At 40.4% G+C, this 26,962-nt stretch overlaps 1 protein-coding gene across 1 annotated transcript; it reads right to left on the bottom strand.

The window, feature by feature from the left end:
• Positions 1 to 10,713: 10,713 nt before the first annotated feature.
• LOC136764456 (lectin) lies at positions 10,714 to 17,578 on the bottom strand. Its single transcript, XM_066718524.1, has 6 exons — positions 17,397 to 17,578; positions 16,266 to 16,341; positions 13,989 to 14,116; positions 13,009 to 13,149; positions 12,721 to 12,832; positions 10,714 to 10,947 (listed from the first exon to the last, which is right to left on the bottom strand). Exons 2-6 carry the CDS (start codon positions 16,321 to 16,323, stop codon positions 10,877 to 10,879), a joined length of 510 nt encoding a protein of 169 aa, XP_066574621.1. The 5' UTR covers positions 16,324 to 16,341; positions 17,397 to 17,578; the 3' UTR covers positions 10,714 to 10,876.
• Positions 17,579 to 26,962: the final 9,384 nt, after the last annotated feature.

Genomic DNA, 26,962 nt, shown 5'->3' with positions numbered 1-26,962 from the left:
CCACTGTAGTGGTAACCAGAGGAGCAGGTGTTGCCAGTTCTAGATGTTTCAGGATCCGATCCAGGGTTGTCTCTATCTGCTGAAACATCTGATCGTGTTTCTCCAACACGAGATTCTGGGCGGTGACTGCAGCATGGAGACCTGTCTGCTCCGCTGAGTCAGAAGCTATGGCAAAGTATTCTGTAACGGGTAGACTACTGTAGGTAGGGGACCCAGATACAGAGTGAGGCGAATCTGAGAACAGGCGAGTATTTTGAACCTTTAAAATCCAATCTTTTATATACATACATCTGTATGTATATGAATACATTTTTTTTTATGAAATATTTATAGAAATACAAACCTATACTTAATAATAACAGAATGTCTGGATTACAAGTTTTATTCTCAATTCATTTTTTGACACATTTAGTGAACCTGAAGTAAACAAACTGAGATTTAAGATGAAGATTGATTGATGTCCCTTATTGTGAGCAGGATTTGTGCAACATACTACAGCAAGAGTTTTGGACACTGATGCATTTAAAATTAATGTTTTCATCTTTTACACATTGCCTAGTTTTTTATTTTAAACTTTGTAGCGTAAGGTACACTTATAAATTTCAATTAAAGAAGTGAACTTATAGTATCACCTTATCACAAATCCTGGAATCTTGTAGAACTCAATTTCTGTAATAATTGGACGCAGACACCAATTCCAAAGATATAAATTGTCAAATTTATTCAAAACAAAGACTAAATGTAGCACTACACTAATTATACAAAAGGGAAAAACGAATTAAAATTCTAAGTGGAGTAAAAGTAAAACAAGGTACAAGAAAAAGTATAAAGGAAAGAAATCTGCTCCTAACCCAGTTGGGTTTACTCAGTCTCTGAGCAATGTTGCAGTTTCTGAGCTACTGCTACGCTTAGCTCTGCTCCCTTTGCCCCCTCTTCCCAAACTGGAAGTTAGTAGCCAGAGTAAAGGGCCGGACTCGCCACCTGAGGCATGACTAGCTCTGGAACCACCCCCTGTCCCTGCCTCCGTGTTTTTGATTGGATGTGAGGAACAGCAGGGGGGTTTCTCTGACACATCAGCCCACTGGGACCTCCCAGTGGGGGAAGTTGCCTGCAGGCAAGCTGAACCTTTGGTGATGTTACTGGGTGATCTGACACAGGGGGGCAGAGCCAAGCAAGTTTACATAGAAGTGACCATTGAGAATGTGTGGGAGTGTGAAGCCTTGTTGGACACTGGGGCTGAAATTTGTTTAATGTCTGCCACCACATTTGGCAACCTGAAACAAATTATGGAAACCTCAGACCAACGACTGAAAGTGGAAGCTTGTAGTGTGAACATTACAAGTTACACAGAGACTAAGGCACAGCTCACTGGAAAGGCGTTGTTAGAGTTCACCTTTGGGAAGATTAAGTTGGTTCATCCAGTTTATATTTCCAAATTTGAAACAGAGAAGTTGATCATTGGTCAGGATCTATTGAACAGGTTGTGGGCTCAAGTTCAATCACCAAAGCAAGTGGAATTGAATGACCGATATGATACAGCCAATGAGACCATTTTTGTGCATGTCCCTAAAGGGGGCAACAGCTTACCATGTAAGCCAACCCTTTGAACCCAGGTCCCTACCAACTATTATAGATATAGTGAAGGTCAGGTGCCTGAATAACACTTGAATTCCCAGTTACCTCCCTCTGTTAATCAACTTCCACCTATTGGTTACCGTCAGTAACCATACTCAATCCTGAGTAATACTAATACCAATTGTTTTTTTGTTTTAATGTACTTGTGTTATAATATGTAACCTGTATATGTGATAGTATAGGATTGTCAATTTGATTGGAATACATTCTGCTTAAATAATGAACTATTAGTTTGTTCTCTTTGATTTCTCGGGGTCATGAATGGTGAAGTCCACTGTTCAATTCTGTTACATAACTTTGAGATAAATGCTTAACGTCTTATTTTGTCTTGAAGGGGATAACGTCCTAGTCGACCTCAGTCCCATTCAAGAAAGGGGGTATGTAGTGTTATGTTGGGTGTATTTGGATAAGAGCATTTGGGCTCTGAGCTGAAGCACTGATCTAAAGAAGACCTCTCCCCCCCCAAAGTTATCAGATTTCCTTAGCTCATCAGCTTGGAACTGGTTTGCAACAAAGTGACAGTTTTGGGGAGGATGGCACCGAGAAAAGGCCAAATAGTTTGGAATTCTGCTATGAGATGTCTGGAGAAAGGGGCCTGTAGGTGATAAAAACTCTTTGAAGTGGATGAGAGCCGAAATCCCAACATAGAGCTACGAACCCAGGCCAACCGGCATTTCCAAAAGATGGCATGGATTGACATCAGTCATAAATCAAGCCCCCCTCCAATAGGACACTGGGGGCTGAAACCGAAATCCAATCTCAAGAACTCAGGGACCAATCACCTATTGATCTGACAGACTATAAGGAACAGCGGACAGTCTTTCTCTCTCGCTCTCTCTCTCACCTGAACCAGAAACTCGCTGCCACAGCTCAACCTGTAGCTCTGTTGCCAGAACCGGAACCAGAAACCAACCAAGTCTTTGCCGGCAACAGAAGAGTTAAACTGGGAGAAGGAGATTGAGCCGTACGAAGAATTCTTTTAAAGGACTTTATTAAATAAAGAACTTTACAGACTGCACTGCCCGCCTGTGCCCACCTGATCAGTGGAGTTTTACAGCTGGACGAAAGTGTTCAGTCATTTAAATAGCTATTTGAGTCTTAAGAAACTTGACCCTTGGAAGAAACAGGGCCCTGCTTTCCTCAAAGACTTCGTCTTCAAGTAACTACGGTGGAACCCCTGCTTACAAAGAACATTTTGTGCACAACCTTGGAGCCTTCAAACCAGTGGAAAATCTGTTTGGAAACGACTCTACTTTCGCGAAACCCCAACTTCCAGGTGCATCGACTGAGTGGAAGTTCTTGGCAAAACTGAACCGGACTGCCTTTGTTCCCAACCACACGGACCTCGTGCCGTGTGCTGTTATCTGAGCCCGAAGACAGAGAGGCCTCTCTGTGACGAAGTTCAGATAAGTTTAACAGTTTGGAGTTCATCATTCATGACATTTGAGAAATCAATTAGAAATGTTAATCTGTGATTCATAACTCTAGAATGTGTAATATCTTTTAGTTTTCTTAAATATAAATGTGTGTTGCATTAAACTGTTTTGTTGATAATTTTAGAAATAAAATCTGTCAAAGCCGAGAAATATCTTCTCATTCCTGTTTAACTGTTTAGTCTGAAATTGACACAAGTTAATAGACATTAGATTATTGGTGGCCCTGCCTATCCTTAATCATTGAATAATAATCAGTTAAGGGAAATTGTGGTAACAAGTAATGATAGGATCTTTCTCGGCACCTAAACGTAAATGAGACTGATATATATATAACGAGAAGTTACCTGACATAAATACTAACCTGCATAGTAATTTAATGTCTGACAAATAATACTAACGAGAGACTCACCTTCGTCTTACTAACCGGTATTGTAGTCAATGTGTTTATAACCTTTTTTGTTTAACGATTTGTGTTATCATATGCGATCCCATGGTCTTTGATTTGGTCACGGAAGTGATTTGTCTTTGATTTGTTGATCTAGAGTTGAATTTTAATTAGTTTTTCCCTTTTGTATAATTAGTGTAGTGCTACATTTAGTCTTTGTTTTGAATACATTTGACAATTTATATCTTTGGAATTGGTGTCTGCGTCCAATTATTACAGAAATTTAGTTCTACAAGATTCCAGGATTCGTGATAAGGTGATACTATAAATTCACTTCTTTAATTGAAATTTATAAGTGTACCTTACGCTACAACTTCAAATAAAAAAAAAAACATTTCAAACTTTGCATTTCCCTTATTTCAATCATAACTTTGCAAGTTTTTAAATGTTAAAATCTTTTTTTGCAGTTTTATAATTTTACTATTTTACTAAGTATAATATGTAATTAATTGTACTGGTTAACAACATTGCACTGCATGGTGGTGGTGGGTTTCCTAGGTAAACATACTGCTGTAAAAATGTTTTAAAAAAATCCTTGGTGAACATACTGTTGTAAAAGTAGGCTGTTTTACATTCTGGAATCGGACCAATGAGACCTGGCTGGATTCTAGCAGCCAGATTTTGAGCCATAATACAATTTGACATCGGGCTGATTCCGTTGTCCGGGTTTGGCACGATTCTGGTGAGTCCCCTCAGGCCGGTTCCAGGCCATAATACAATTTGACATTGGACCGATTCCGGCAACCAGCATTGGGCCAGTATTGGGCCAGACTCAGTGTGCTGTCTGGGTACAAAGGATCTTGAAAAATTTCCCCTAGGAGAACACACATTTTTATACTTTCATTTTAGCTTTTGAATGAGCTTGTATACCTCTCTGCTTCTGCTTGTTATTTTCTATACTGGGTTTTAACTTACAGACATGCTCAAAATTGTTGGTACCTTTACGGCTCATTGAAATAATGCTTCATTCCTCCTGAAAAGTGATGACATTAAAAGCTATTGGATCATGTATACTTACATGCCTTTGGTATATCATAGAATAAAGCAAAGAAGCTGTGAAAAGAGATTAATTATTGCTCATTCTACAAAGATATTCTAAAATGGCCTGGACACATTTGTTGGTACCCCTTAGAAAAGATCATAAATAATTGGATTATAGTGATATTCCAAACAAATTAGTTTATTTAACTAGTATCACACATGTCTCCAATCTTGTAATCAGTCATTCAACCCTTTAATGATCTTTGTATCAACAAGGAGTTGGAGGTTTGAGTCCTAGTGCTCAATTGAAACCCTAGGTGGCATAGTCCTACGATTTCAATAGCACTGCCAGACAAAGATAACTCCCCTCCTCCTGTTCTTCTTGGACATGTTTAACATATTATATTAATACTGAGAATAAACAATACATATGATAATACAGAATGACAATAAAAATGCATGTTTTCAAAAGAGTAAGCCTTGAATCTATATTGATGGTGGGAAAATTGCCACTGGAGTTCCCATGTTAAATTGGTGTGGTTGACTATCTTGTTTAAATCTTGAGCTCTGTTCACAACACTTTTGTGCCGGCTAGATTGCAGATGGGAGTCTGTGCACATGGAGCTTGGACATCTTTAGTAGAGGAACTACAGTCCTGAGTGGAACAAAAATGGTTTTGAGAAAAGTGCTAATCTCAGAAGTTGGTGCAATCAGAGTTATCTTCATAACTACATATCTCCACCAGCTTCATAATTTACAGTGTAATTGGAAAAGGTACATTAGAACCTGCTATAAATAAATAATATGAATATACACCGATCTGCCATAACATTATGACCACTGACAGGTGAAGTGAATAACACAGATAATCTCATTATCATGGCACCTGTCAGTGGGTGGGATATATTAGGCAGCAAGTGAACATTTTGTCCTCACAGTTGATGTGTTAGAAGCAGGAAAAATGGGCAAGCGTAAGGATCTGAGCAACTTTGACACGGGCTAAATTGTGATGGGTAGACGACTGGGTCAGAGCATCTCCAAAACTGCAGCTCTTGTTGGGTGTTCCCAGTCTGCAGTGGTCAGTACCTATCAAAAGTGGTCCAAGGAAGGAAAAACGGTGAACCGGCGTCAGGGTCATGGGCGGCCAAGGCTCATTGATGCACGTGGGGAGCGAAGGCTGTCCCGTGTGGTCCGATACAACAGACGAGCTACTGTAGCTCAAATTGCTGAAAAAGTTAATGCTGGTTCTGATAGAAAGGTGTCAGAACACACAGTGCATCGCAGTTTGTTGTGTATGGGGCTGCGTAGCCGCAGACCAGTCAGGGTGTCCATGCTGACCCCTGTCCACTGCTGAAAGTGTCTACATTGGGCACGTGAGCATCAGAACTGGACCACGGAGCAATGGAAGAAGGTGGTCTGGTCTGATGAATCATGAGTTCAAGGTGTTGACTTGGCCTCCAAATTCCACAGATCTCAATCCAATCGAGCATCTGCGGGGTTTGCTGTCCAAACAAGTCCGATCCTTGGAGGCCCCACCTCGCAACTTACAGGACTTAAAGGATCTGCTGCTAACATCTTGGTGTTAGATACCACAGCACACCTTCAGAGGTCCTGTGGAGTCCATGCCTCGACAGGTCAGGGCTGTTTTGGCGGCAAAAAGGGGACCTACACAATATTAGGCAGGTGGTCATAATGTTATGGCTGATCGGTGTATGTTCTGTGATGTGAGAGAAACATATTATTAATGTGCAGGTCCCACCCCCTTCTCACAAAAATCTGGGACAAAAATATTTGAAATACTTGCACTTCTGGTCAAATATCTCACTTCAACAACCAGTAATTAAAGTTGAATTATTATCCTGAATTCAAAATAAGTGATTCCCTGTCCCTGATAGCTTTTCATCAATGACCCATTACCCATTTTAAGTTTATTTCAAACAGTCAGCATTACTTTTACATGTTTAACCATGTGAAGTGTTAAAAACACATATTTGAAAATGTGAAAAGTGTAACTGTGTAAAAAACACAGTTGGAGTTGGGTTGGAGTCAATTCAATTTAATTGATCAATTCCATTTTAAATTCTTAATGATTCTTGTAATTCAAATTCATGAATTGAAATTGTGATTCTTCTAATTGGAATTGAATTGGAATTGTGAATGTTTCAGTCTTTGGAATTGGAATTGAATTGGAATTTAGACATTTTAAGCTGGAATTGAATTTTAATTGTCAATATCTCATACTTCAGAATTTGAATTGGAAATGCTTTTCATGTGCCTTGTTTGAATCATTTTACCATTTTACCCTTTTTAATCCATTATGAATCCTCTATAATGATGTATTATCTGTTATTTTGTAATAATTGTGTTTTCATCACATTTTTCAATGATTTAGACAATACAATGTTTACAATGTTTTATTATTAAAATTACAGGCAAATGCTTCTCAGCAGCATCTCAGGTCAATTTGTCCTGGCCTCCTAGCAACTGAGGAATTTCTATTATCTGAATCTCAGCCAATGAGTTCCTCATCCACCTAATAGACACTCATACAAGACAGTGTCCTAGTCCTGCCCACTTGTTGGGAAGGATATATCACAAGAACCATCTCAATTACTTCCAATTACCCACTGTTCTAAAACTTACTATTTAAGGACCTACCTCACTCTCCTTGTTTGTTGGTTAGAAGGATTGTGGTGGTTTTGACTGTGTTAACATGTTTTTTTAAGGATGGCTTGTGTTTTTGACTTGGACTGTTATTGAGAACCCTGATTTTGTGATTGAACCTGGACTGGCTGAGATCCCACTGCCTACCAATTTGGACAAACACATTCACAATGTCAGAGAAGCCACTAGTAACGACATTTGTCCTAGGTCTATTAACAGTTTAAAAGTTTATTTAATGTTAATCATTGTTTCATATCTGACAGTACACATTACTTTTCAAAATGTAATCTGCATGAAACCTATGAAGTGGAAGCTCCAGTTTAATATATATTTCTACAGTAAGAGATGATCAATATAATAAGTGGAATACTGTATCTATGCTATGATTCCAGGGATGTGCCTAAATTACAGACTATGTCACTGAAGTGGTGTCTCATTATACTCTGACTGACTTCCAGAGTAATTTTCGACTTGCACCTGGCCAAGTGGAGGTGGGCAGCACCTTGTAAATATGTACTATAATTACAATACATAACCATGATGATATATTGCTAACAATTTTTTTTTTTTGTGTGTTATTATTTATTTATTTGTTTATTTATTTATTTATTAGCAGATGCTCTTGTCCAGGGCAACTTACAAAATTTAAGAGCAATATAGTAACACTTTTCTACAAATCTGTTACGTTACATTATAGATGCTGGTAAGAGAACTACAACCATACTACTCTTACCCAAAAGGTAGGAAATGGTCACTCTACAATACAGTGCTTGCCTCCCTTTGGACATTGTCCAACCAGGAGTCATACAGAGGAGTGGCAGATAGATTCAACATCAGAAAGTCACTAATTAGTACATGTTTGTGGGATGTGTTCTCTAATATCAAGCCACCTCTCATGGAAGATCTCCTGGGCCACGCATCTTGCCATCCATAATATTGAACAAGGGATTCCCATACACCCTGTGTGCATTAGATCGTGGCCACATTCCCACCCTGAAAAGCCACAAGGAGTTGAAAGCTCAGAGGGCTATTTCAACAGAAAACACTTCTGCTCTGTGAACCTCACTGCTTTTTGTGACAACACTGCCTGTACATTTAGTATAATATATAATTTATAGGGAGGTATACTGCATGTTCAGTGAGGGAAAAAAGTATTTGATCCCCTGCTGATTTTGTACGTTTGCCCACTGACAAAGAAATGATCAGTCTATAATTTTAATGGTAGGTGTATTTTAATAGTGAGAGACAGAATAACAACAAAAAAATCCTGAAAAACGCATTTAAAAAAAGTTATAAATTGATTTGCATGTTAATGAGGGAAATAAGTATTTGATCCCCTATCAATCAGCAAGATTTCTGGCTCCCAGGTGTCTTTTATACAGGTAACGAGCTGAGATTAGGAGCACTTGCCAGGTGTACAACTTACAAATGCATGGAAATTTAAGTTATAATGTATATGTACACCATACAACATGCATATTCTTTTATTTTTGAAATGTCACACTTTGAAATATTATATTTCTGTTGTACTTTGCCATATCTAGCATGAAATTCAAGATCATTCATGACATGACTCGAAGGCGATTCAGACCCCGACTCGGTGGCAGTAGCAAACCCAGCTAACACACAATGTTGCCACAACATTGTTGCAACGTAATTTACATTGCCACAACATTGTGGCAATGTTGTGTGTTAGTTGGGACATGGAGTGAGGTCTGTCTCTGGTTGATACACATCTTTGTCAGACAGCGCTCGTTTATTGTTTTGAAGCCGCGGCTGCTCCGTATGCATAAAATATCTCAGAATTACTCCTAGGAATAATGCTAAAAGTTAGTTATTTGTAAAATTAGGTAGATGTTAGTCATAAAGGTTCTTACACCTCCTTTTAGCTGTGAGTAGGATCCTAAAGAATAAAAGTAAGAGCCAATTGACTTCACTCTCAGATATTTCAGGCACTTAGGACCGATTTATCACTGTCAGATGACTATGGGCCATGGTGAATGTTCACACAAATGACGAATTTGGACAGGTTTGTCTGTGACTATGACTGCATCTGCGTGTTGTGAGCGCAGTCTAGGGCTGCATCCCAAATCACACAGTGGCTCCCTACACACCTTCGACAAGAGTACACTTCACGTGACGTTGTGCCGACGCCTGAGAGTGTGCACTTGAGTGAGAAGGGTGTAGGTGCAGGGCGAAGCTAAAAGCATTAAACACACTTCAGCATCATCATTCAGCGCCTTTACCTTTGACCGAGAAAGTACCTACACAATATTTTCCTGTCAGATTGTAGTTTTAAAGAATGGAGACTGTTATAGCATTTGCCTTGTTCCTCTTCCAAATAACCTTTTCAAGGATTTCGACAAGTTGTACAAAATAATAATAATAATGTGGAAATATATTGTTTGTTTATATCACCTCCTAGTTTAATACTACTTCAGTAATTAATTAATTGATAGGTGCCTAAAAGTATTTTCACTGTACTTTCTAATTATATATTTAAATAATGATTACAGAATAATTTTATATTATCTATGTAGTATAATTTCCTTCATAACTAATTTAACAATATGTTACATTTAACAAAGTGTCTAGCTAGCTATATTTACATGTATATGCACCCGCCAACTTTTCACAATTTACTTGTCTCTGCCTTTAAAGAAAAGAGTTCAGGCTATAACAGTACAGTCTAAAACACTTCCACATAAGTGTAATGTTTTGTTTTCCCCCATCCATGGGAGCATTGAAGGGCACAAATAGCTTAGGCTCCTTTCACTTGTTCCCTAAGGTATTGGACACCCCTTAACATGGCAACTATAGTACTTCCACCGAGGGAACAAGGGAGCAAGTGTGCGATTGGGGACACAGCCCAGGACTTTATATTGTTAAAGGTTTAGAGGATTATTAGCTCTCTAGTGGTGTGGAAATGCCTGTGGAGAGATCTTTTTGGAGTATTTGGTGTGATCCTTGACTGATTGGAGGGCCTGATTTGGATTTTGACTCGGGACTGGATGAGACCTGGTAAATACCTCTCTTCACTTCCTGACTATGTGGTTGCTTGCCACTAGCCTGTTTGGACTTGATATGAACAATTTTTAATCCATGTTAGTGTTGATTACATAGATGCATGCCTATGGGTAGCCAGGTGTCTTGTCTTTCAAAACCTGTGTGTATCTCGATCAACGCATGCGTGTGAACATCTGCATTGGTTACTAATTCGTATTTGATTTTTAACCCATTCAGCAGCTAATGCCTGTGACCACTGTGAGGTATTTTGTTTACTGTAATTTCACATTTTACATTAATATTTATAGCATATTAATATACTTTTAATTCTAGTTAATATGTAATATTCAGCTTTGATATAAAGAGAGCCTGCTTTTGCATTTGTGATATTGAACAGATGGGAAATACTAGACTGAGGGACAGACAGAGATATGGACAAATAGAGATAAAAAGAGAGTGAGAGTAGTACTCAGATAGACACAGATACATATACGCACAGTCAGATACACACACAGACACAGAGTGACAGCCAGCCCCCAATTTGAATGCTTCAAAGCACTTTATTGGCAAGACGGTCTGCAGTTATAAAACACAATCACAGGAGGAGACATTTCACACAATTCAACCTCAAGGTGTGTGGTAATACAATGCTGTGTTATAGGACAGTGCTGTGTGTTTTCTATCAAGCTCAGTCTCTGCTCTCCTCAGCTCAACGAAGAGGGACCATGCAGACAAAGGGTTTGCGTTCATTGCAGGAGTGGTCGTTCCACTTCTCATTTTCTGAAACACAGGAGATCACAGTCATGTCACTCCAGCCCACAGCTACTCTGCGTGCCTGCCTGCCTGCCTGCCTGCCTGCCTGCCTGCATTCCTTGTCTGCCTGTTTGCTTGTCTGGATGCCTGCCTGCCCATCTGTCTGCCTGTCTAATTATGATGGATAGACACATTCACAAACAAGGACACACTGAGAGATACACTCACAATCAGACAGATATACAATCATAAACACAGACAAGGCCCCAGGGGGGCCCAAACAGAGGAGTTAAAAAAGTTACACAAATGTCAGTTAATTATATAAAATATTAATTTTGACGTGTGAATTCTAAAAGCCGCACTGTGCTTAATTTATCTGTGCGTATTATTATTAATAGTGCAGAAATTCTGTGTGCAGCCTATGTACAAGAATATATATGTGTACAATCTAATAATAGGTGCTAGTTGAACATTTTGCATATCCGTTGCCATGTGATTTTCTAACGGATTCTAATAATTGTGAAACATCCTTGAACACCTACGAAAAACAATACAATTGAACGTCTTTATTGATCATTGTAAGTGAAATACAGATATTACAATTACATTACTAGAGAGCTTTTTTCCGCCCCAAAATCACATCAGAAGAAAAAGCATTACTGAGAGGCATCCCTTCGCAATGTAATTCAGCACTATACACACGGCAAGACAAAATTAGATGAAACAGAGATCCCCGTAAAAAGATTCTCCTTGATCACAAACAACACAAAATGAAACGACTTTTGTATTGATCACTGCAAACTAAATATAGACAAAATAAACATTACATTACTAGAAAGATAGATGGAATAAGCCTTTTTTCCCGAGACAAGTACAGCAATAAACACAGGAAGAACAAGAGATATATCACTTCGCTGTAGTACTGTGCACTTGCTGAACATCAACAAAACAAAATAAGACAGCTTCTCAGTTCTCATTCTGTTCTCATTGAACATTTTGCATATCTGCAGAGATACTCTAAACGACATTTCTCAGCAAATTATATCTAAAATACATTTAAGAATATATTTACATTAATATATTTCACCAAATGTATTTGTAATTTTTACAAAATATATTCCACCAAATATATTATTTCCAATTTCAATAATACATATTTAACATTGCATTGTAGTGAAATGTCCGAGTCCGGTATGTATTGTCTACTAGTCATTTTCTGGATAAGTATCACATAACTCAAAATATTTCATATGTATCTAGCCAGCCAACACACCCAGATGGGTCCCAAGTGGGTAGTAGCTGGTTAGGCTGGGCTCAGCTGGGCCTTAGGTGGGCTCAGCTGGGCTGGGGCTTTAGACAGCACTATATTTACACACAGCGAGAGAAAAGCAATATAAAATAAAAATGAGCTACTATGTACTCGTTGAACATCAACAAACAAAACAGGTTCTCAGTTCTCGTTGAACATTTTGCATATCTGATGAGTTATTGTAACCACTGTTTTACCGCAACCCAGAGAGATAGTTAAATATTCACCTCAGATCGACAATAAGGGAAACAAAGCTGAATGTGCTCGAACTATTGGCGACTGAAAACGACTTTACTACTTCCCTGGATCATGATTACATCATTGAGGACTTCACCTTGTCCAAAGTCAGAAGAAAGCTTTTGTAAATTTGAATACACTTTCCTTTACTTAATATGAATTCATGGTTTAAAGAAAAAAGCTCTGCCTGTCCAATTAATCCAGCCCTGCACACAGATACACATATATACATGCACTCACTCACACACCCTTACCGGACCAGTTCATCTCGGTGCAGTGCTCTTCTCCCTTATAATTACTGGGGTTCCCAGGAGTCCAGTTCTCATAGCTCCAGTTGCTCCCATCAATCCACATGAACATCTTAGACTGGAGGAATAGGAAAAGAGGAGAGTGAGTGTAGAGCTCCAGAGGGGACACAGTATAGTACAGCAGGGTCTCCAGCCCTGGTCCTGGAAAGACACAATACAGTACAGTCCAGCAGGGGAAGAAACAAACTCACACTGAGACACACACTCCCACACTCTCACAGTATCAGTTGTTACCTGAGGGAAGCGGAAGCCCCCCAGCCAGGTGCGTGGCTCATGCTTGTTGTGGTGGTGGATGAGTTTGAACAGCTGTTTGTTCTCACAGGCAGAGTGGACAGAGGCCAGGTGAGCCGACTTTGACTGGCACCTGCAGAATATCTTGAGACAGAGAGAGGGTTAATACAGTAAAGCACAGACACACTGACTGACTGGACACTACAGTACATTAACACTGCACTGAGAGAGAGAGGGTTAATACAGTACAGACACACTGACTGACTGGACACTACAGTACATTAACACTGCACTGAGAGAGAGAGGGTTAATACAGCACAGACACACTGACTGACTGGACACTACAGTACATTAACACTGCACTGAGAGAGAGAGGGTTAATACAGTACAGACACACTGACTGACTGGACACTACAGTACATTAACACTGCACTGAGAGAGAGAGGGTTAATACAGTACAGACACACTGACTGACTGGACACTACAGTACATTAACACTGCACTGAGAGAGAGAGGGTTAATACAGTACAGACACACTGACTGACTGGACACTACAGTACATTAACACTGCACTGAGAGAGAGGGTTAATACAGTATAAATGGTATAGCTTAGGACTACACAGTGTAGTAAACCACAGTACAGAATAGTACTGTACTGTGCACGTTACAGGATAGTAAAGATCATGGAAATTATGAGCTGTTGCAATATATTACTAACACCAGGGGGCGACATTTAACACAATTCAACCCCATAGTGTTTAGTAATGCAATGCTGTGGGTTAGTGTGCAGTGTGTCTGTATACTGGGTGCAGTGTCAGTGGTCAATGTTGTATGCAGTGTGTTCAATGTGTGTGTCAGTGTGCAATGTTGTGTTGGAGTGCCAGTGTGTGCAGTGCTGTGCTATAGGACAGTGATGCATGTCCAGTGTGTGCAGTGACAGTACAGTACAATGATAATAATAAAACTGACGAGAGCATGGGTACCTCAGCGTCTAGGAAGCTCTTAGAATCTCCAAAGTACTTGAAGCAACTGTCTCCAATTTGAGACCAGTCTTTAAATCCTATCAATGGACAGTGAGAAGGGCGATGTTGACCAGCACAGCCAGAGTGAGCTGAGTAGAGAAAGAGAGAGGGAGAGAGGAGGTGGGGGGGAGGAAGAGAATGAAGGAGAGGGAGAGAGCAAAGGAGAGTGGGGAAGAGAGAGGGAGACGGAAAGGGTGCAGGAGAGGGATGGAAAGGGAGAGGGGAGGTAAAGGGAGAGAGGGAGAGTACAATATAATGTGATGATAATAACAACAATACGCCGACCCTTCCTCACCAACTACTTGACTCAGCTGCTCATCCAGTCACTGGTCCTCTCCCGCCTGAACTACTGCAACTCCCTCCTGGCCGGCCTGCCTGCATCCACTACCCACCCAATCCAGCTCATCCAGAACTCTGTGGCTCGTCTGGTATTCTCTCTGCCACGATTCGCACACGCTACTCCACTGCTCCGCTCCCTCCACTGGCTCCCGATAGCGGCACGCATTCAGTTCAAGACATTGACCCTCACCTACCGCTGTCTCGACCACACTGCACCAAGCTACCTTCAGACACTCGTCTCTCCATACATCCCCTCCAGACGACAGCGCTCCTCCAGTGCCAGAAGTCTAACAACAAAAAAATCCTGAAAAACGCATTTAAAAAAAGTTATGAATTGATTTGCATGTTAATGAGGGAAATAAGTATTTGATCCCCTATCAACCAGCAACTTTTCTGGCTCCCAGGTGTCTTTTATACAGGTAACGAGCTGAGATTAGGAGCACTCTCTTAAAGGGAGTGCTCCTAATCTCAGCTCGTTACCTGTATAAAAGACACCTGTCCACAGAAGCAATCAATCAATCAGAATCTAAACTCTCCACCATGGCCAAGACCAAAGAGCTGTCCAAGGATGTCAGGGACAAGATTGTAGACCTACACAAGGCTGGAATGGGCTACAAGACCATCGCCAAGCAGCTTGGTGAGAAGGTGACAACAGTTGGTGCGATTATTCGCAAATGGAAGAAACACAAAATAACTGTCAGTCTCCCTCGGTCTGGGGCTCCATGCAAGATCTCACCTCATGGAGTTTCAATGATCATGAGAACGGTGAGGAATCAGCCCAGAACTACACGGGAGTATCTTGTTAATGATCTCAAGGCAGCTGGGACCATAGTCACCAAGAAAACAATTGGTAACACACTACGCTGTGAAGGACTGAAATCCTGCAGTGCCTGCAAGTTCCCCCTTCTCAAGAAAGCACATGTACAGGCCCGTCTGAAGTTTGCCAATGAACATCTGAATGATTCAGAGAACTGGGTGAAAGTGTTGTGGTCAGATGAGACCAAAATCGAGCTCTTTGGCATCAACTCAACTCGCTGTGTTTGGAGGAGGAGGAATGACCCAAAGAACACCATCCCCACCGTCCAACATGGAGGTGGAAACATTATGCTTGGGGGTGTTTTTCTGCTAAGGGGACAGGACAACTGCACCTCATCAAAGGGACGATGGACGGGGCCATGTACCGTCAAATCTTGGGTGAGAACCTCCTTCCCTCAGCCAGGGTATTGAAAATGGGTCGTGGATGGGTATTCCAGCATGACAATGACCCAAAACACACAGCCAAGGCAACAAAGGAGTGGCTCAAGAAGAAGCACGTTAAGGTCCTGGAGTGGCCTAGCCAGTCTCCAGACCTTAATCCCATAGAAAATCTGTGGAGGGAGCTGAAGGTTCGAGTTGCCAAACGTCAGCCTCGCAACCTTAATGACTTGGAGAGGATCTGCAAAGAGGAGTGGGACAAAATCCCTCCTGAGATGTGTGCAAACCTGGTGGCCAACTACAAGAAACGTCTGACCTCTGTGATTGCCAACAAGGGTTTTCCCACCAAGTACTAAATCGAAGGGGTCAAATACTTATTTCCCTCATTAACATGCATATCAATTTATAACTTTTTTGAAATGCGTTTTTCTGGATTTTTTTGTTGTTTCTCTGTCTCTCACTGATAAAATACACCTACCATTAAAATTATAGACTGATCATTTCTTTGTCAGTGGGCAAACGTACAAAATCAGCAGGGGATCAAATACTTTTTTCCCACACTGTACATTTTGTAAGTCGCCCTGGATAAGGGCATCTGCTAATAAATAAATAAATAAATAAATAATAACAACAACACTACTACTACTACTACTACTACTACTACTACAACTAACAATAATAATAATACAAATAATGGATGTGTACCTTTATTGAACTCCATGGCTGCTGCTCCCACTAGAAACAGAGCAATTAAAATCTTCATGATTTTGCCTCAGAGATTCTGGACGAAAAATAGAAATCAGAGTGTCTTTCAGCCAGAGGATGGGGGATGTGCTCAGTACTTATATCGTTCTCTTGGTCTCCCACACATGCATTTGCCCACTTGTCGAGAACACTAGCCAGTTGAGCGTCTCTGTGACTGAAGCTCCTGCCATTCGTGCCCCAATAATGACCCCTCTTTCAAAGTCACTTAGATCCTTTCCTCTTGCCATCTTGATCCAAAATCCAGGTCAACTGTGCCTGCTCAGCATTTTTATACATGCCACAGAGCATGATAGGATGTAAATTCCTTATTTGTATCATGTAATACTCCACTCTGGAGGCATTTGCATGCGCTATGTTCTTTCACTCATTTATTCAGGTTTTTCCTTTAATTTGTCATCTGTCTGTATATGTACATATATATGTGAGAGAGATTGCATTTTGCAATGCACTTTATTGAAACAAGAAGCAAAAGAAACATGAAACCAATCATTACACCGAAATAATAAAAAAAATCTAATAATATTCTGGTCTTCATAAAACCTTTGAACAGCATTCTTTGAACTATATTCTGTGCTACATTGGTGGAGAGAGAATTACTTTGGCAACACCTTAAATTGAAATTGAAATTGAGAGAGAGGGAGTGAGAGAGCATTTGAAAGAAACAGCATGCTGTTGATTGATTTGATCAATGCAGACTACCATGTTCACTTATGGGTGTGAAACCTGATCACTTAATGCAAAAATTATATAGAAACTGCGGATGACACAAAGAAGCATGGAAAGATGTATGCTTGAAATGAGAAGATGTATAAATAAATGAATGGATCCGAGAACAAACCAAAAGATGACCACATAAAAGATGGGAAGCCTATATTAATCCACTGCTGCATGAAGGCCTCCCCAAGATGTTTCCACTTGCCTCGATCTACAGCCTCTCTTTTCCATATCACACCTGCAAAGTTTATGATTTCATCTTCCCATCTTCTATGTGGTCATCTTCACACACACTGACTATTACTCCTGCTGTACATCTTGAAAATACCAACTAAGAACCAGAACACAGTCTCCTACCTTGAATTGTTGAGTGTCTCGGTGTCTCTGTCTCTTGGTGTCCTAGTATCTCAGTGTACTGAGGCATCTGAGTGCCACTGTGCGTGAGGCTGGTGTTTATAAAGGTATCGTTGGTCCAATTCTCACACCTGCCTTATATGGACAAATTCTGGAGAGCTCTGTCCCTCTACCCCTGGACAGGAACCCCCTCCCCCCTCCAAAAAAAAAAAAAAAAAACCACACAGGCCCCCAGGCATCTGCTCCACCCTCCGGTGGTTTTCACACTTTTAAACTTTTTACATCTACATTCTTACTGGGAAAAAGAGGCGTGTGCAACTTTGTGTGACTGTGTCTCTGTGTGTAGGAGAGAGAGAGTGTGAGTTTGTGTGACCGTGTGTGTGATTTGAAATGCTGTCCTCATTTAAAGTGTATTGTAATATTGCTATTAAAAATGTCTAATACGAGATGTCTATGAGAATGCCAGGAAGTTTATGAGCCAAAGGCTATATTGAGTAATAGAGATCTACAGTACAGTACAGTGCATAAGGGGTCTCCAGCCCTGGTCCCGGAGAGACACAGTACAGTTCAGTACAGTGGAAAAGGGGTCTGTAGCCCTTTATTTGAAAATAAAACAAAAATCTAGTCATTCTTAAACAGTGTATGTTGTAACACAATTTTCATATTTACTTTAAAAGTAAGAATAAATATAATCGGTTTAATTCAATACTTAGTCTGTGTTGGTAAATGCATTGTGACAATACTTCTATCCTCCTTCCCCCCTCCTTTGTAACTTATCCCTACATGTACATTATACAAAAAATATCAAGCAAAGAGTAAATGTGTCAGATCACTACAGACCTAAAAGCAAGACCGTTTATTTCACTGCACACTGTGAATAAACCTATAACTGTTTGAAATATATTCCCTCTACAATGCAGTATCTTGAGTGTGTGTGTTTGTGTGTGCATGTGCTCATGCATGAGAGGCACTGGAATTGGCAACTCACAGTCAGGCTGGGATAGGTTTTAATTCAGGTTTTAATTCAAATTGTTCTGAGTCTATACCAGTCATGTCATTCAAATTGTCCTGGATTAATGTCCAGGATTCACTTCAATCCGACAGAAGTGAGGATTTAACAGTGGTACACCCAAAAATGTCTTTCCTCGGGTGCATGCCTCCAGACCCCCTTAGTGACCACGATTCCAACCCCCTCAAATTGTGTCCACACCAATGTTCAAACCAAACCAACACCCTTGCCGTACAGTCCAGTCCAGCAGGGTCTCCAGCCCTGAGGGGTGTACTACAAAGGGAGTTTAACCTACTCAGATTTAACTCGGGGTTATCAAGGAAAGTCAGGGTTGACAAACTCTGATTGCCTAAACTGGTGTTAAACAGCACTACGACGGTATTCATGTGTTCACAGCAAACAGAAAAAAGGCAGAGATAGTGAAAACTGGAGGAGGGCATGATTCATGCATATTTCGGGAATCCACTCTTGGTCATGGCTCACCACCTAATGTGTCTTTAATTGTAGAAGTTTTAAGGACAAAATAATGAAGGCTAGCCTACATGTCAGATCAAATATGATATGATCAAATACCTGAACACTGATGGTGTGAAATGACTTCCTATTCACATAATCCCCCTCATGTTCTCCCAGGGGTGCTCTAATGGGGATATGCATACAGTCAAGTACACCAGTCACCCTCGGGATTCCTAAGGAAAAATGTGTTCTGTATATAGGACCAGCATATGCATGTTAAAAACAGACCAAGTATTTTTATATTGTGAATTACCTGCGATTGCATAAAAAGCCTCTTTGGTCTTTAGAAGGCTTAAACGGCCAGGGAACACCACGAATACATCCAGCAGTTTAGTGAGAGAAAGTGCCACCTTGCGAGCTGCACGGCACACAGTATTCCTACTCAGATGTTCAGCATCACTGATGGGATACATGAAGTGTCCGCTGGCAAAATACCACAGGACACACTGTCTGTTCAACAGTGAGGGCATCACTCCGTCGAGTGGGATTGACACGACTGGCCCTAGAAGCGGCAAAGACACTGAATTCCCTCGGATGAGAATCGGTATCTTTCATAGAGAGCATCATCGGGGTGAGCTAGAGGCAGGGGCGTCGCAAGGGGGTAGGCATCCTAGGCAATTGCCTGGGGCCCCGGGCTGAGGGGGGCCCCCCAAATGTGAACCCCCCTCCCCGCTCTCATGGGAGAAACCCCCCCGCTCTCTCGGGAGAAAGCTCCGCCACCGCCGGGGGGGCCCCCACATACCCTAGAATCACCTCTGCCTGGAGCCCCCACATACCCTAGAATCACCTCTGGCTAGAGGACCTGCCCGGTCTCCCGACAAGACTGTGGGCGGAGAGGCGGTGCTTATATAGGGTAACCCCAGGTTAACCACGAACATGCCCTGCTGGAGCAGTGTAGAGATGCGCGTATATTGCCATGACAGCAGACCTCGGCCAAAACTTATCCACCTACGTAGTGCGGGTTAAGCGAGAAGTTACAGCCGACCTCGCAAAGTTACTGAAGTTACCTGGATAAGCCAGTTACCTCGCTTCGTAGTGCACCCCTCTGGTTATGGAGAGACATAGTCCAGTCCAGTTCCTCTTTTTCAGTAACTGGGCTGCTAGTGTTACCAACACCATGATGGATCACACTGATAACACAGAGGCACATGATGCTGAAAATACACCCTTCCATTCACACTCACACTCACGCAGACACTCACAGAGATGCACACACTCACACAGACACACATGAAAAACAAGCGAATCTGATTAAACAAATTACACACACACACAAAAAATACTTTTTAATGTCTCATGTTTCATGAACACAGTGATCAAACGCTGAATCTGTTACTCTCGTTTTCCAGTCCCATTGTGGCATTTGCGATTATCATCTTTGTTTTGTTGCAGTATATGTTTTGCATGATATTGTAATGAACCTTTGAACTGCTTGATTTAATCATTGGGACAGCTGGACACAATTACTGATGTGCACATTAAAAGGACGGGCAACAGTGAAGATGACAGCACCGCGGCAACAGTGAAGATGACAGCACCGCGGCGCTCACTTTGAGACATTGACAAAGGGTAGATGTGAGGGAAGCATCTCCCTTTCTTTTAAACTACTGAAGAGTAACTAGAACATTTTATATTCTTAATTGTTTATTTGTATTGTTTATTTTAAAGCTCCATCGAGTTATAGACAGGTGTCAAGCTGTGCACTGATCAGGAAGGAGCATACACATCCAGATTGTGGACAGGGTTCCTGGACACTTCTCTCAAAATTCCCCTACTGGTGGAAAAAAAATCCCCCATTTTCAACTGTTTCCAGAAATTTTCCCCCATAAGTAAACGTGAATAAACAATAACATTTTTTTGTTCAGAGTATTATTAGGTATACGTTGCACGGATAAAATGTGAGAATAAATGCAGTTGCCAATGAAAAATTATTAAATAGATGTAAATCTTAACCGGGCTTTACAAACTTAGGCTTCCACAAATAGAGCATCCAGACCGTCCTGTCCTTGCTGATATTGTACATGTTGCTGTTCAACTTCTGCAGCATCTGTGGAGTTGGCTGAACGCTCCTGCAGTCCTGTCCCTTCCACTCCAAGCAGTATCTGACTTGCAGCAGGCTTTCCAAAGTTTTGGACTTTAGTCTGTTTCTTAGTTTTGTTTTCCAGTGCTGCAATTGAAATTGGTAGTTAACATGGTGAGGGCAAGCTCATTACCATACTGCTTGTTCCCTGCAGCGTCCCAGTCTTCGTACACCTCAAACCAGAAGGATGACTCATCAGCTGTTTTGTTCCAGGCCTTGTTGGTTAAATTGGACCACTGTTGTTCAGTTCCTCCTATGTCTTCGCATACCACCTGTAATTCCTTCGCAATAGCTGTGATGGGTCTCTTGATTTGTGATAATGCCTCTTTTGGGTGCAGCATGTCCAGTTTTTCCAGTATGTTGATGTTGGGTGGCAGTCGAGCCTTCAGTTGATGTGCCATCTGCAGCAGCATCCCCTTGCACTTCTCCTTCACTGACTCTACAGCCACTTTAAGACTGTCTGCATAGTAAGTGAAATCATAACCCTAATCATAATATAATAATTACTAGTAGAAATTATGAAAAACATGAATATAATATTACAGAAATCCCCCATTTCAATCTGAATCCCCCCCATACAATCCCCCATGAAACCTTTCCCCCTATTTGATTTTCCCTCACAAATGGGGGATTTTCCCCCAATCTGGCAACCCTGATTGTGGAGCGAGGTAAAGATAGTTTTATTTTCGATATTCAACAGACATTGGACTGCTGTCTCCAATAGCTTCCGAAAAACACAGCAGATTCTTTCGAAATTGGATGTTATTTGAAGGGGGACATGAGTACTACATTTCACAACCTGAATTTAATCATGTCCTCCAGATTTAAGTGTGCAGAACTGAGCTCTAAGTGCGCGGTACCGGGTCAGCACCAGCCACACAGGGCTTAAGATGCAAGAGTGTTAGGGACCGGGGTGAAAATGCCTATTGGTGAGTTTGTAAAGCCTAATTGCTTTTCCCTCTTAGATGATAGTGACATAAAACCAACTTCTTCATGTACAGGAAGACACCACACAACTTTCTCAACTATTCATTTTCACCCTAGTTACAACATTGCATTTGTTTTCTTTCTTTTTTAATAACTTTGTTGTCTTTGTAGGCAGGGACTTGAAACCAACTTCATTAAGTGCAGAATGGCCTTTTGCAACTTTCACAACCATTTATTTTAACCCTTGTTGTTCCGAAAGGTACAAAATTGCATTTTTCCCTTTCTTTTCTAATAACTTTTTTGTCTTTGTATGTAAGGACTTCAGTTCACTTTCATTAAGTGCAGAATGGTCTTTTACAACTTTCACAATCATAAAATAGCATTTTAGGAACTAGGAATCGGTCTTCATGGAAAGAGAGCATTTTTCACATACTGTATATAGTGAAATTGAATGTTTTTCTTTATGTCATCAAAGTTTTTGTAAAACAAATATTGTGTAGAAGACACCACATGCTTCCGACTTTCCATGTTCAAGGACTTTGTATTGTTTAAGTTTTAATCACATTAAAAGCGTAATTTGAGCAAATAATATAATTATAATTGCCATCACAGCCCTAATTAAAAGCAAACTTGGATACATTATTAAACTTAAAACAGGTGTAAAGCAAAAGTAAAAACACACCTCTGTGGTAGTGCTGTGGTGTAGTGACAGCTTGGTTGCTCCTGTGTCATTTTCAGATGCATCAGGTGCAGAATAGGGAGACTAAAAAGGAAAAGGGACACACACACACATAAAACAATTCAACATTTCAGAAACTATTACACTGTGATACTGTTACATACATATACACTTCAACATACACACACATACCTTTTCTGATGCAAGACATGGAGAGGCAGCAGCAGAAGAAAACAGAGGATATGAAGTTGTTGGTCAAAGACATCTGCACAAGTCTGATAAGAGGTAAAAATGCCAATAAGACTAAGCACAATAATACAAAACCTCAATTACATGCACAGAAACACATCTCAATTCAATGGAGCTACATTCCAATGTGATGAGGCTTAAATAACCTCAAAAAAAGCTTTTTTTTTGCAATAAAACATGTAGAAATCAACCAATGTAAAATTATAAACACTGCTATTATTTTCCAAAAAACATAAGACAAATGCATACCTTCGTAGCGGCTGAAACCCTTGAACACAGCTTTGATCTGAAATGAAATAATATTTAAAGCTTACATTTATTGCAAAGTGATTTGAAATGTATCTAAAATATCTATGTAAGGAACGACACATAACTTTGTGTGTATTTGAATGCTGAAGCGCAATAACACGCCAAAGAGAACTCAAGTCGGTACTCTCACAGTCGCCACACACATACTGAATTGAGTTTTCCTTTTTGTCTTCTTGCGCTTAAATGGTTTAAAATGAATGTTTAAATTAGCAAGACTTAAAAACACACACACGATAAACTTTCGTGACCACGCTGGACTGGACCGATTGGGTCTTGGGATGAGTCTTGAAAATACTATTTAATACACATTTTTCTTCTTATCTTTTCTAACGACACTCAGTTCGTGCTGGTATTGATCCACGTTTTTGTAGGTATTTTCTGTACTCCATTTCAACTGTGAGGCTCGGGCTTCTGGGATTTGTTTAAATGCTCCATAGCAACTCCCGCTTGATTTGGGGATGTCGTGAGGTGAAGAACGACACCCGCTCTTCGCCCTTGCTTGCCTCTGAATCTAGCGCTGTGATTTTAAGTTTTAATTTGGTTTAATGACATTTTTTCCCTAAACAGAAATGTTTGCTATGGTGAAATGGTGTGGGGGAGAAGATGCAGGGAAGTACAGCATTGTTGAAACCAAAAAAAATTTAATCTTTGATGTGAATTCTTATCTAAATGGTGAGATTCTATCTGGTGAAACATTTGCTGTCGAATGGGGAACTGGAAAGCCACCCAAAGGCGGTTTTCCTGTGTACATGGCCACCATTAAAAAGGTTGCAGGTAAGTCACTGTTCGTTCTGTATTCACGAGTGGTAATGTAATTAATTGGTTCAGAGGTACTCATTTCTGCAACTGGAAACTACACAGTGTACTTCATGGGGGGTTTTAAGGATGATAGTATAAAATGTCACTGCCTGAAGCAAAGGAAACAGTATGAATTATAGCGCCATAGTCTTGTCACATCGCTCGATCCCAGTGTATACGCATCATAAATAATTGTAATAATGATCAGCTGGCATACAATTGTGCCTTTGGTTTTAGAGAGAGAAACACCCTCAAGCATTGTCTGCCAGATGATGATGAGGACGATGATGGTGAAGAAGTAATTCCTCCCAAAAGAAACAGAGTACCAAAACGACTCTCCTGAGAGAAATGAGCAAGTTCTTAATATCACTTGTAGTAGAAAGGTGAGTTAAAGATATAATAATAATTCTACTTTATAAACATTTTTTATACGTTTATTATAATCAGACAAGTATTTATTATTATCTAATTTGAACGATATTACATTTCATATTTATACTTTTCATTTGTCATAATTCGGGGCCATTTAAAATAAACTAGTGAAGGCATCAGTGTCATAAACATATTTATAAAGTTTCAAATAAATGGTTTTGTGTACCAAAAAATCCATAGTGTTTAAAATACATAATAAATGTTAAGTCAGTTACCTATATGTAATTAGCTACCTATAATTATGTATTTTTATGTGAAAGCTGGAATGTGGGATTTTCTTTTGATGTTTAAATACTATCTTGTATTCCAGTTTAATATGCACAAGTACACACTTCATGTTATATGTAATGGTTTGTTTATTATGTCATAGTTTGTTATTTTTACAAATCAAACAATTATCTTCTCATCATGGTCATTAGAACAAAGCTGTAGCAAGGCACAGTCAAGAAAAGGCCATTATGTCAGCTCTCAATCAACAAAAGCAGCCCGATATTGATGCAGTAGATGAGATCCACCTTCTTCGTCAAGAAGTCCAAGAGAATCCAAAATCACCTCTTCACTGGTATGATAATGTGTTACTACAGTCAACTAAAATTGTTAAGTCATTCTGATGGATCTAAATAAAATAAGCTATTTTGCTTCTCTCTCAACCCTCCTCCGCCTCCTCCCTCTCCTTTCCATCCATGTCTTCCACCTGTGTCCTTTGTGTGCTGGATGTTCAGAAATCCCTAAAATACACAATCAGCTTAAATAAATAAAAGAAAGTCTGCAGACCTTACACCAAGGAAGGAGCTGTGTGGACCCACTACCAACCCCATCCCCATCCTCACTGGTATGTTAATTAATAAAGTGGATATTTGTTTTGTCTGTATTGCACTCTAGACTCTTTCTAGTATTCAGCAATTTTACTATTCAAAGTTTTATCTATAAAGTTATTTTCTATATCATTTTCACCAGGGTGAAATTCTTCCAGGGACAAATGTGATGGTTCCCAGAAATGTCTGGCGAGCGGCTAACCAAGTGAGCACTGGCACTGCCATGGCATGGATTTTGCTCATGGGAGTATTTGACATAGATACACTCATGGAGAGTAATTTGAGAGGTCAGTCCTGTGTGTATCTTTATTGAAGAACATAAATCTGCCGAATGCATAAATGTAAATGCAGGGGAATTAAACTATTCAGGCTCTTTTTGGTGTGCTTATCATTCAGTAAAATGATTTTGTATGCATTTAGTAACATAAAATAGGTACTTATTGTATGATGCAGGCAACTTGCTGATTGGTGAGCATAATTTGGGATTGAACCAAAAATTGGGGTTGGGTTTACTAAATATGAGCATTTTCAAGGAATGGTCAGTTTTTTTATGTGCGTGTCTCTTTTACCTGCCAACATCTCAGGTGGAGAATCAAAAACTGCAAAAGGGGAGCAGCGCCAAGCCCTAGATGAGGTCAAGGTCAAGGCAAGTATTGGCGAGTCATTAAAAAAAACATTAAAATAGTTAAAGGGATACTCCACCCAAAAATAAAAATTCTGTCATTTACTCACCCTCATGTTGTTCCAAACCCATAAGACTTTCTTTCATCTTCGGAACACAAATTAAGATATTTTTAATATTCTCTCTTAATTTTTTGTCCATCCATTGAAAGTCCATGCAATAAACATTTTCAATCTTCAAAAAATACAAAAAGACATCATAAAAGTAATCCATGTGAATAGAGCGGTTTAATCCGAGTCTTCTGAAGAGACACGATCGCTTTATATGATGAACAGATTTAGCTTTAATTCACATATAATCATTGATCAATCGACATACATAGAGCACATCAAATATGTTAAACGAAAACTCAAACGTGTGCTTGGTGCGCAAGAACAAACCCCCCATGTGCATGTGTGACATTGGAGAACCAGTGAGGTTTTTTCTTGGATGTCAAGCAAGCATGGTTGAGCTTCCGTTTACCATATTTGATGTACTCTATGTATGTGCGTTGATCAGTGTTTATATGTGAATAAAACCCTACATTAAAATTTGGGTTTGGAAAGACATGAGGGTGAGTAAATATTGACAACATTTTTGGGTGAACTAGTGTCATGGTTCCTTGGCCCTGACCCTCTTTCCCCTCTAGAGGCCACCACTGTTCCCCTGCCTTTTCTTTCTCCCTTCCCTGCTCTCATCTCTCACTCTTTCAATTAACATTCCTCCACACCCATGTGCACACTTGTTCCTTACCTCTTGTCTCATTGGCCCTGCACTTGCCTTCCCACCTTCTGCATCCCTTCTTAAACCCCTCACTGCCCTCACGAAGTGTTGTCAGTTCATCCTGTGTCACCAAGCCTCGCTCCTTGTGCTCTCCCTCTCCCTCTCCCTCTCCCTCTCCCTCTCCCTCGCTCCCAGTCCTCTCTCTCACTCTTTCTCTCTCTTTCTCTCTCGCCCGCTCCCTGTCCTAGTCCTGTGTCTCACTCGGCTTCCTTGATCTAGACCATTGCCTGTGACCTTGACCACGTCCTTGCTTAGTCCTTGTGTCCTGTCAGCCGCCTCTACGAGCACTGCACCTGGGTCCTGAATTCCCA

This window comes from Amia ocellicauda, chromosome 12 (assembly GCF_036373705.1).
Source record: "Amia ocellicauda isolate fAmiCal2 chromosome 12, fAmiCal2.hap1, whole genome shotgun sequence".
In the NCBI taxonomy this organism is placed as follows: Eukaryota; Metazoa; Chordata; class Actinopteri; order Amiiformes; family Amiidae; genus Amia; species Amia ocellicauda.
The sequence above is the reverse complement of the archived record's forward strand: the minus strand, read 5'-3'. Positions and strand labels throughout refer to the sequence as shown.